Genomic DNA, 12,949 nt, shown 5'->3' with positions numbered 1-12,949 from the left:
ACAGAACCATCTTTCTAGACAAAGAACAGCCACATGTCCACACAGCTGCCAATTCCGCAACAATCAACAATCATTGACATCAATTGTGAGCACTTACTACGTGCCCTCCTATACATCTGACATACTGAAACCAAGCATATCTTGTCACCATACTCAAGAACCGAAAGCGCATTGCTGTTCTTGGAAACAGCCCACATTTTAGAAAAAAGATCAAATTAATCCCTAACAATTAGATAATATAGTACACTGCCAATGAAACGAATAAGGTCGGGTATCAAATGTGAAAGCACAACCCCGTGAACCCATGAGGATATAACTTGAAGCTGGCATGGGAAATATGTCGGGCAAACCATAACATTCACAACTGTGAAGACTTCTTCTTTTGGACTTCTTCTTTTGGATTTTTCGCCGAAATACAGGTACAGATACAGATACAGGAGCATATTACATAAAAAGGCCTGCAAAAGGAATGTCTCCTGGTAACTAAGAGGGCTAGGAGCCAAAACTTAATTATAAAAACAGCCGCAGTTTATTATAAAAACACTATTTGTTATATGGATCTTCTGTCATCGTGGGAATCAATAGAAAAAGTTTTGTTAAGCAGTTACGAAGTGAAGGTCGCAGAAACGTGACTCTGACATAAAGAGCTTAATCTCCAACCCTAAACATTTTCTATAAGATATGTTAGTTGTTTTGACAGTACGAATCTTTTATTACTGTGCCGCAAGCATGCTCCTCCCCATTTACGTGGTATTACAATGGAATGTAGCTAGCTTACAACATTTTAGACAGATCACTTCAACTGAGGAGCTGCAGGTGTAGGTCATCTATTCTGCCAAATTCAATGTTTTCCTAGAAAACAGAGTCACTCTCCTTGCCAGTTCTCAGAGCCCAGATAAATTAATATAAAATAAACATAGACATGATACTTCCATGCAACAGTATAGCACATAAACATTTGTTTCTGGATAATAAGCAAATAGAACTGCTTACCAGAGACTATTAGTATAACATGAGGAGTGGATGCATTTTAGGCGCTGTTGACGAATTTTGTAGTAGTAGTGTGTCTGACATATTGTTGTAAGTATTCATAAATCATTCTAATTAAAACTGAAAAATCAAGAAAAGCCAAATTACCTTTGAATTTCTACGTCGCCCTGATTCTCTGGCCATGAGGGGATGTTTAAGCGCAGTGGGTGTTGGGTTCCAGAAGGAGGTTTTAGAGGAGAGGCTTATGTTGCAGGGAAAGGGAATGGGAATGCACCGTGGGTTGTGTGAGAAGGCTATGCAAGAAGAAGTACCCAACGTCCTAGTTGCTGCCATTGTTTTCGTTGTGGTTATGGACACTGGGATCTTCTTGCCACTCCGCCGCTGTTGAAGTAAAGATCGGTTGATCTTCCTTACTCTTTTATTCTTTTGCTATTTCTATACATTATCTCATCATTTAATTTTTTGAATTATATGAATTTTATAAATATCATGGATTTCTTACTATTCCAGGATAAGAACCTATGGATATATTTACAAATGCATCTAAAGTATATTTTTACTTTTACCACTTACTCGGAAGAGCTTCATCATAGCCTTTTATGAAGCGGGGTAAAAAAATGTTAATGAACTGTTCACCCACATTAAATTTCTCTACCAATGTTAAAGCTGGAAAGTTTGCCCACGAAAATGAATAAATAAAGATTATGAATGAAAAATATTATAATGCAATTCATCATGCTTCATGCAAAACATAATAAAAGAGTAAAGGGAGGTGTAATAAAAATAAAAGTATATGTGGGGGTATTTTTGAAAAAAAAAACATGGGTGAAACCTCAAATAAGTTAAGGTTTAGGTTCTTTTTTTGGGTACAGGATTAGAGATTGAAAAATTAAGGTGGTGTTGTTAAATGGATTTAAGTTTGATTGGTATAACATATGTTTTGTGTTTTCAATGTTTTGTGTTTAAGTTTTTGGAAAAAAAATATAATTGTTAATATTAATTTTCAAATATTCATTTAATTGTGATTGATTTTAGAGACAATATAATTATAAGTATTAATTTTTAAAATCTTTATGTGATATATGTTAAGTCACACAGCATACTTTGTTTCTATATTAGAATTTTGCTTTACTAACTCAATGAAAAAGGAGTTCGTTTCATATTCAAATTGTATCATTCATGAAACTTGCTATTTCATAACATTACATGGACAGATTTGACAAGGGAAGTAGTACCCAACTATCACTCTAGATATTTATTCATATAAAGAGAATCAAATATTGCTTCAATAACTCAATGAAAAAGGAAGTCATTTCATATTCAAATTGTATCATTCATGAAACTTGCTACTCATAACATTACATAGATATATTTCACAAGGGAAGTAGTACCCAACTATCACTATAAATATTTATTCATATAACGAGAATCAAATACATAGAGGAAAAAACTTTTGATTAACCAAACACATAACATAGCCTTAAACACATTGTCACAAAAAGAAAGTCTTAATATTATAGTATGATAGAAAATAATATTGTCCAAAATTATAATATTTAGACAATACAAAAACTCTCCATCCTTTAGTATTTAAGTTCTTCTTGTTTTTATACAAAATAGACCATAACAACTTCTAGTTGAAGTAGCAACTCTTCTAGACTATAATTACAAAAATAGTAAGTAATCTCCAAACTTCATCCATAGGATAATTCTATGTGGTCATCTTTCTAAATGCAATGTTCAATTCAGTATATTTTTCAAAAGTTGGGGCTGTAGAAAATAGGTTTTTTTATCTACCATAAAAGCTAAAAATCAGCAATTAACTTATCCACGGTTGTTTGACCTTTCAAAACTCCAATACTGGAAATTTATCTACATTATTTCTCTCTTTTAGTAGAAGTTCTTTGTAAGTCTTATTGCCTTTCTTTCCCCAGCAGGTGGGTAAGCCCATCGCCAATAAATTGTTAAACCTATTCGTGATTATTTTTATTACATTGCACTTGTTTTGAGCCTATTGTCTCAAATTCTTCTTGATTAAAACTTTGTTGGTCTCCACAATTGATGATGTTCTATCAAAACCCCCAATGCATTCAACTCTTCCCAAGATTTAGAGTTGAGAAATTTTATAATCTTGTTTTCCATCAAAGGCTCATTTCATCATTCATCCCATGTTGGTTGAACAATTTGTTGTGTCTAGTGTGCCAATGTAGATTCATCGCCAATCAGCCTAAAACAATTTCATAGCTTTGTGATTCTTGTTATGATGTGATCCCATAAAATATCCTTGGCTCCAATTAAGTATGATCTCCCAGTCAATTTATTTTATATCTACTCCAATTCTTGCTAAAGTTTGGCTTTAATTGTTTAATAAGTTGTAATAGTACCGTAATTTTTTAATGGCTACATCATTCTCATCATGTTCTCATCCCCTGGAGCCTGGAGTAGTTATATAAGAAAAAACAATAAAAGGCAAAAGGCATATGAAGAAGGGTGGAAAAATAAAGGTTGGGGTAACACATGTACCACGATTGATCCCTCCTACATTCATACACCCAAGTGTGGGCTTCCCTCATCATGGCTACCCTTATACAGTGGCATGTGGCTTGGAGCCTTCCCCTGATGTCTCATTGTGTTCCATCATTATATCACATGACACCTGCCACTTAAGGGATGTACCATGGACCTGTCACTCCCTTAGAGGTTGAAACCACTTAATAGGGTCCTTGATTTACCTCCTTCTTGAACTTGGAGAGACTTGTACATTCTAAAGCCCATTATGGAAGGGAATGCCACTGTGAAGTGTCCACTTGGTTCCATGATTTATAAGCTCATTTACTCAAATGCACTGATATTGATGTACTGGAAGGTGAGGAGACACATTGGATCTTATGCAGGATTGGCAATGGGTCTTTGTCTTGGGGTTTGGTCTCCCTATATGAGGTCCAAGTCCTCCAACGGGTTATATTGGCATTTATAGGGTGAGCATAGAGAGCAATGGGCCTCCACTATAGTAGATAGCAGATAGCCACATCATGGAATCCTTTAGCTCCACTGAATGCTCGCTTGTGTTCCATTTATTTGACGATGATGATGTACCTGAACCACCTTGCCCATGCGTCTACACACTTGCACCACACACGTGGCAGTTGTTCCAAGGCCCAGATGAGGATGTGTCTCACCATGGGAGACAAAGGAAGGGATTGCATCATTGTTCAAACCCTTACATATGGGATACAAGCTTGTTCGATCCACTTGGGAGCACCACAGGTCATTTGCTTGGAAATCAAGGGCCACCTCCTTCATCACTATTTTTGGAGCCCTTCCATCCATTTTGGCACATGTTGGACTTCACTAGGCCTTCCAACAACCCTCCTAGCTATTGTATTATCATTTTGGCCCTCCTGAGAGGCTTATTTTTCATGTTATGGAGCTATTTGGTGGGCTTGTCACCAATTAGGGTGTTATTTTGCACATTAGAGACACTTTTAGGGGTTTGTTAGGCTAATTAGACCCATTGAACTATTAGAGGCCCGTATAAATACAAGTGAGGCGTCATTTGTGACCCATCATCACTTGGATTTGGATCATTGTTTCTTCTGGAATTTTTCTATAGCTATTGAAGGATGAATTAGAGATTCTTTAATGCATTTTGATGTTTGGGTTAATGCTATTCTATTTTGGAGATTCTCTCTTGCAAATGTGATGGATGGATATACCTTTTTTGTCATGTAAGTTTCTCTTTTATGTGAAATTTTCATTATATGTTTAATGTATGGAATATTGCATCATGATGTTGTTTGTGCTCAAAATCATGAAAAAATATTGAATCACTTTGGCAATGTTGATCTATTGCATGTGTTATTCATTGGGCAGGAAAAGTGAATGTTCTTAGGGGTTGTCTTTGAAATTCTAACCCTAGAAATCCATTATTTGATAAGACAAAGTATAAATCCTTGTTGTAACTAAGTAGTTGCTTCATTAGGGCATGTGAAGTTGCAATTAGGCTCCTTGATAATAAAAAACCCTAAATCAATCTCATTCTTGACTCCATTCTCCCAATAGACTAGACACTGGACCTATTTCCTTGGTGATCACATTAACTTAATGAAATATTATTCTTTCACCTCTGTTATTCCTCTTTCCTTGTCCCCTAAGGATAAGGAGATTTTATAGGTCTTGGTATGAAATTTTACGGAGGAGGAATTTTAGGATTCCTTTCAGACAAGTTTCTTCATTTATGTCTCCTCTAGGCATTCTCCAATTTTGAACGAATTCTGACGGTGTAATTTCAAATAAATTGATGTCCTAGCTATCACACCTAGAGGGAACCCTTGAAGCCCCTTTGACTTGGGGAATTTTAGAAGGTTTTCACTTTGCAGATCATCTTTCAAAACCTTTTCTCTTAACTATAGGTGATCATTGGATGAGCCTTTACCACGGTATATCTCTCAACCCTTAGTCTCTTATAGTATTTCTCTTAAGGGGTTTTTCATGGAAAGTCACCCTAACTTCTCCCAAATCTCACATTTTAATTGAATCTTAACATTGAATGAGCCATCCTTGCATCACTTTGAACCCTAGTATAAAAACATCAATCACAATTGAGGTATTTTGGAAGTTTTGATCTTAGGCATTCATCATTTTTTAATATTCCTAAACCCAAGGTCATCCTTCCCTCAAGCCTTTCTTAGACAACCCTTTTTTTGCTTCTAAAACAAGCATCATATTATCTGAACCTCCATTTGAATAGGCATTGGAAATAACATTGTGCATCATTATTGACCTCATCATTCTAGTTATTTCCCTATACTTAGATTCCTCTATTAGATCCCTATAATACTAGTGTAGCCCCTTATTGCTATTGTTAGTGTAGCCCCCTTATTGTTATTGTTGTGCCCATGTATTCCCCATGTTGTTATTATTGCGCCCCATAGAAGCCTACTATTGTTATTGTTGTGCCCTTACATTATTATTGTTGTGTAGGCTTTGATTATATTGTGACCCCTTAGACCCCTATATATAGAAAGGAGGTATTTTCATGTGTATCATCCAAGAATTGTTCATTTATGTAATGGAAAGGAGGTTTCCCCCTTGAAGAGGATAATTTTTAAGTCGTTGATCAATATATTTGTGAGTTGGTTGCATAACATTTGGTTTCAGGGCTTTGGATTCTAGGGTTTCACTACTTCAAACAGGTCATCGTGGCATTTTCGCTATAAAAAGAAAAATCCTACAAAGCTTTGTAAGTTGAAATTGCAACCATGTGGATTCGAAATCTGGGTGAATTTCATGTACGAATTTCAGATCTTGTCTCGCTATAATTTTAGAGATATGATCCGAGGAAGTTAGGGTTTTTACAAGCTCTAGAATTCCATCACAAACAGGTGACCTAGGGAAAATCATCATAGCTTTCTCTCTGAGCATCAGATTTGAATTTTGTAAAATGTGACAAAAAGAGGATGGATTGTAGTTTTTTTGGTATCATTTTCAGGGCCTAAGGTTGAAACAGTGACATGGGGCACATCGTACAAGTTTGCACTATTGAACCAATCTATAATCAGGCCATTGTAGGAGATTGGGCATAACTCTTTCTTGAAGAACCCAATCATGGTCGGACTTGTTGGATTGGAAATAAGACTTAAAGGGATACTACATGATGAAATTTCATATCTTAGAGATTCATAATTACAGAGATACAATAACTGCAATATCTAGCTTCTAAAAAGCAAGAAAAAGGTGTGTATTTTTTAAATTTTGCATAACTTTTGTTTGAAAATCAGTTTAAAGGGATTCAAAGGGCATAGTGAAGCATATATATCATTGTTTGATTTCAAAATTCCTCGAAACAAAAAAAATGGACACACCTAGTAAGCAATGAGAAAACTCTTCAATGACACATGAAGAAGAGGAAGAAATGCAACATGATATATCAAAATTGCAAGATTGAGTGCAACAAATTTCAGTCTCACAAACAATAACAAAAAATGAACTGGAAGCTAAGATGGATGTTTTGAAAGTTTACATGGAAGCAATGATGAATGTCAATATGGAAGGTTTGAAGGATGGTTTAAAAACAAATTTGAAAAGGGACATGGAAGGTTTGACAAAATTACTACAAGAAATGCTTCCTAGTGGTGACAATGTACTCCAAAAAAATCATGATGAGGATAAAAGGAATACAAATTATGATTTTAGAGACTCACATGTGGGTTTAATACTAACCACATTCCAAAGATCAATATGAGGAAGTTTGATGGCAAGGATCCGGTGACATGGATACTACAGATGGAGTAATTCTTTGATCTACATGATGTGTCAAACACATAAAAGGTACGCATTGAATCTTTATATTTAGAACAAAATCAGTTTGTATGGTATCAATGGCTTTGTTGTCGTAAACCACTTGCCACTTGATCAATTTTTACAGAGGAAATGATAGCACATTATGAGGATATAAAGAGAAACACCTTCTTTAGCCAATTGATAAATCTCAAACAAAAGGGTTCAATGGCATAACACATTGAGCACTTCCAAAAATCGAATATAAGGGTAAATGATATTCCAGAGTAGCATAGGACTGATGTCTTCATAGGGACTTTAAAGGATAACATCCAACATGAGGTTTGTCTTTGGGAACCTGATTCATTGGAGAAGGCATTTAGGGTGGAAGGAAAAGTTGAGAGCAAAATTATGGCAACAAGGAAGTCTACCACTCACAAATAAAAATATGTAAGTGTTTCTCCTAGCCTTCCACAACCTACAAGGTTGACACCACAACAATTGGAAGAAAAAAGAGCAAAAGGGATTTGTTACAGTTGTGATAGCAAATACACTAAAGGTCATAAGTGTGCTGAGAAGAAATTATTTTACATAGATTTTGAAGAGGAGGAAGAAAAGGAACAAGATAGAAGGACAAATCGAGAAGAAAAAGGTAATAGTGTTGATTGATTCAGGTAGTACCCATATTTTTATTCATTGTAAGATAGCCGAGGAATTGAATTGCTTCATATATCCAGCACCATAGTGTCAAGTGATGGTTGCAAATAGAGGAAATATAAATTGTTCTGGAAAGTACCATAATATCAAGTTAACCATGGGGGAATATGTATTGAATAGTCCAATGCTTTCCATCCCAATGGGTGGTGTTGATGTTGTACTAGGAGTCCAATGGTTACAATCCTTGGGTACAATAGCTTTTAATTTTCAAGAACTTTTCTTGATTTTTTTTTGGGAAGGAAAGGAAGTTGAATTAAGGGGTATCGCAGGGAAACCAGGAAAAATAATAAGCTCTAATGGCATGACAAAGGTTATAAAGAAATAACAACAGGGCGTAATTGTACAATTATGCTCACTAGAGGTTCAAACATCGAAATCATATATTTCTCTAGTACCCAAAAAGTATTGGAAAACCATTCCAAGGTATTTGAGACTCCCAAAGGCCCCCACCTATTCGTGATCATGATCATGTTATTCATTTGATTCTAGGAAGTGTTCCTCCAAACATCAGGGCTTACAACTATCCCTATGCCCAAAAGATTGAAATTGAACATATGGTTTCAGAAATGCTAAAGGCCGGCATAATTCAACCTAGTCAAAGTTATTTCTCTACTCCAATAGTATTGGTGCACAAGAACGATGGATCATGGCGTATGTGCCCGGATTATAGGGAGCTCAACAAGCTCACTATTAAAGATAAATTTCCCATTCCTGTCATTGATGAATTGTTGGAGGAATTACATGGAGAAATTTACTTCAACAAGTTGGATCTTGGTTCGGGATATCATCAAATTAGAATGAAGACTAAAGACATTCCGAAAACAACATTTAGAACTCATGTGGGTCATTATGAATTTTTGGTCATGCCTTTTGACCTTACCAATGCACCTTCCACATTTCAAGGTTTGATGAATTCCATTTTCAAACCCTTCCTTGGAAAATTTGTGTTAGTATTTTTTGATGATATACTAATCTACAACAAGTCTTGGAAGGATCATATTCAATATGTTGACAGGGTGCTCAAACTATTGGAGGATAAACAATTATATGCAAAAATCTCCAAATGTTTCTTTGGAGTATAGGAGGTGGAATATTTGGGTCATATTGTATCGCATGAGGGTGTTAAGGTAGACCCTAACAAAATTAAATCCATTAAGGAATGGAAAATCCCCACAACCATAAAGCATCTTCGAGGATTTCTCGGGTTGACAGGGTATTATCGCAAGTTTGTTAAGAATTATGGGAGAATAGTAGAAAATATAACAACATTACTAAAGAAAGATGCATTTTCTTGGACTCCAGAAGTAACTAAGGCCTTTGAACATCTTAAAGAGGCAATGTGCCAAGCAATGGTCTTAGCGACATCAGACTTCACAAAAACATTTATTGTGAAATGTGTTGCCTCGTGAAATGAAATTCGTGTTATTTTAATTCAAAAAGGAAGATCCATTTCTTTTGAAAGTCGTCCAATCAAAGGAAAGTATTTACACAAACCTATTTATGAGAAGGAAATGTTGGCAATACTACATGCACTAAAGCAATGTAGACCTTACCTAATGGGAAGCCACTTCAAGGTAAAAACAGATCATGATAGTCTTAAATACTTTTTGGAACAAAGATTATCTTTAGAAGAGCAACAAAAACAGGTTACAAATATGTTGGGTTACGACTTTGAAATCATCTACAAAAACGGGAAGCAAAATGTTGTTACAGATGCACTCTCAAGAAAGGATGAGGATGTGGAAGCATTTCTTTGTGCCATTTCTATTATCCAACTAGATTGGATAACCGAAGGAAGGGATGAATGGAAGAATGATGAAAAAGTGTGGACACTCATTCAAAAGTTGCATCAAGATCCCAGTACATCTGATACATTTAGCTGGAAAAATGATTCATTATGGTACAAATATCACTTATATCTTTATAAGAATTCCCAACTCAAACAAAAGATTCTTTTGGAATTGCACACCTCTCCCTTATGAGGGCACTCGGGATTTTTAAAATCTTACCAGAGGGTCAAGAAGGAATTTTTTTTGGGATGGCCTTAAATATGATATTCAAAAGTTTGTGGCATAATGTTTGGTTTGCCAACAAAATCAAGTATGACAATTAAGACCTCAGGTCTGTTACAACCTTTAGCCATTCCAAGTCAACGTTGGGATGAAGTCTCAATGGATTTTATCACAGGTTTACCCAAGTCCAAAGGAAAGAGTGTCATCACGGTAGTAGTTGATATACTTACCAAGTATGCACACTTTTGTGCACTATCTCGTCCGTTTAAAGCCAATACATGTGTTATTGCATTTATGGAAACAATTCAAAAGTTACATGGAAACCCAAAGATTATTATAAGCGACAGAGATCCCAGTTTCACTAGAAATTTTCGACGGAATTATTTTCTTGTCTGGGTACTCAATAAGCTCATAGCTCATCTTATCATCCTCAATCTGATGGGCAAACTGAGATAGTGGAAAAATGTTTGGAAGGATATCTTCATTGCTTTGTATCTAGTAAACAAACACAATGGGTCAAGTGGTTACCTTTGGCTGAATGGTGGTATAACACTTCCTTCCATATTGCAGGAAAAATGACCCCATTTATGGCACTTTATGGATATCATCCACCATCCATCACATCATCTTTAAGAGAAAATTATAAGGTTCAAGTAGTGGAAGATCACATCAAGCATCAACAATAGGTTCTCCAACTCTTAAAGGGTAAACTCACTTTGGTGCAGAATCAAATGAAACAACAAGTTGATCAACATCGCAATGAAAGAAGTTTTGATGTAGGCGACTAGGTATCTTTACAACTACAACCATACAAACAAATGTCCCTCAAGCAAGCTAAGAAGGATAATAAATTATCACCAAAGTACTATGGCCCTTACAAGATGTTGCAAAATATGGGTACTATGGCATACAAATTGGAGCTTCCTGCATCTTCCCGAGTGCACCCAGTTTTCCATGTTTCATGCTTAAAGAAGCTTATAGGTGACAAGCTCCAGTTCAAACAATATTCTAGAACTTGACGAGGAAGGAAAAATGATATTGGAATCAGAAGAAGTCACGGAAACAAGAACCTGATAACTACGAAATCGATCAATTTCAAAGTATCTCATAAAGTGGAATAACTTATCGGTTGAATATTCCACATGGGAGGATGAAAATTTTATACAGAAGCATCCAAAACAACTCAAGCATTGAGGACAACACTTTTTTGAAGGAGAGGAGCCGGTTATGTCCCTATAATACTAGTGTAGCCCCATATTTTTATTGTTAGTGTAGCCCCATATTTTTATTGTTAGTGTAGCCCCATTATTGTTATTGTTGTGCCCATGTAGTCCCCATGTTGTTATTATTGTGCCTCTTAGAAGCCCACTATTGTTATTGTTGTGCCCTTACATTATTATTGTTATGTAGGCTCTGACTATATTTTGACCCCTTAGACTCCTATATATAGAAAGAAGGTATTTTCATTTTATCATCCAAGAATTGTTCATTTATGTAATGTAAAGGAGGTTTCCCCCTCGAAGAGGATAATTTTTAAGTCACTAGTCTATCTATTTATGAGTTGGTTGCATACCATCCTCCCATTGGTGAATGTTTGTAAAAGAGCAGGGGACATTGACTAAGGTGACAGTGGGTCCTTGTCCCATTATTTCCACTTGATCTAGTAGTAGTCCCTTTGGAACCCCTCCTAGGACCCCTACAAAATTAAGTTGTAATAGACCTAATTGAAAAAGTTTCTTGATTCCGGGAAAAATCCTAGAAGGTAACTCTTCATGGAAAATAGAATAGACAATAGACATGGACCTATTAACAAATTCAAAAAATATTAGATTTTGTGGCTTTCTCTTAATTAAAGGAGTTTAATGAGCAATTGAGGGAGGATTACTAGACTCATCTCATTGGTTAAGGTGTAAAGTTGAAAATTTCCTAACCAGTAGTATATGTACAAGGTAAGACTAAATTCTAAAATATCCAGTTGCATTGAATTGGGTTAACTTGTCTAAATGGAATTCCCATGCATAAAAATAATGATGGAAGTCATTAAAGTAAATCAGAGCTTATTGATGTAAGTTGTACACGTCGTACTAGAAAAGAACAATGTCGAAAAATCACTTTCATGGCTTATTAATCTCAATTCTTTAAATATAAAGGACATGTGGTTTTAGAAATTTTAGGATTTGGATTCTTTGTTTTCCATTTGCAAAAGAAAGGAAAACGATAAGACAAATATCCAGAAAATGGTTGATGATAATTGGAAAATGTATGCTGACTTTAGTCCAGTGACAACTTTTCTGCATGTTATTTTTTACTTTTGATCTCGTAGTCTCTTGTTCACTTATTAACCACAAATTGTGACAATTTATCCATCTTATTTACCTTTTATTCTCAATTTGGAAGGTTTGTTAATTTTAATTCTTCTTATTCGTAAAACTCAAGGGATTCCTATGGAATTAAAGTTCTATTTCCTTGAGGAATTTATTTTGGATTTCTACAATAAATTGTTTTTCTACGCAATTTTGAGCTAGCCTGGAATTACTCTCTCTTGGGCTAGTTCTATAAGTGTTTAATAAGCATGATCAATTACTTCTATGAGATCCTGGACATGTATGCTTGTTTTTCTCATTTTGACAAGATAGAATAATTTAGAACTAATATCCAAATTAGATACTCGAAAACAAGCAAAATGGCTAATCAATAGGACCCATTTTGTGACCAAGTTAGAAGCTATGAGTACCTCTGTAATAATAATCAAGAAATTGTAACATGAGCAATGTGGATAATGGAGACACGGAGAAGGGACTAGGAACACAATTATGGGAAGGAATTAAATGCTACAAATAAACAACTGCTTTGGATAAAGACCAAACTAGAAAAGAAAGTGAAGAAATTAATCCCTATGGAGGCAAGGAAAGAGTGCAATAGGGAGAAGATGAAAGAATAATAAGATTTGA

The 12,949-nt window shown here is 35.3% G+C and overlaps 1 protein-coding gene across 1 annotated transcript in view; it reads right to left on the bottom strand.

The window, feature by feature from the left end:
* The window catches only part of DEG2 (DEGP protease 2), a 381,058-nt gene extending 379,626 nt beyond the window's left edge, over positions 1-1,432 (bottom strand). The window contains exon 1 of the mRNA XM_089401871.1: positions 1,138-1,432. Within this exon, the coding sequence (XP_089257997.1) occupies positions 1,138-1,323 (186 nt within the window). The 5' untranslated portion in view covers positions 1,324-1,432. The remainder of the gene's footprint in view (positions 1-1,137) is intronic.
* Between the last annotated feature and the right edge of the window lie 11,517 nt (positions 1,433-12,949).

Source organism: Pinus tabuliformis, chromosome 2_1, assembly GCF_031772625.1.
Source record: "Pinus tabuliformis cultivar Carrire ecotype Pingquan chromosome 2_1, CPIR1, whole genome shotgun sequence".
Classification (NCBI taxonomy): Eukaryota; Viridiplantae; Streptophyta; class Pinopsida; order Pinales; family Pinaceae; genus Pinus; species Pinus tabuliformis.
This window is presented reverse-complemented; position numbering and strand designations above follow the sequence as displayed.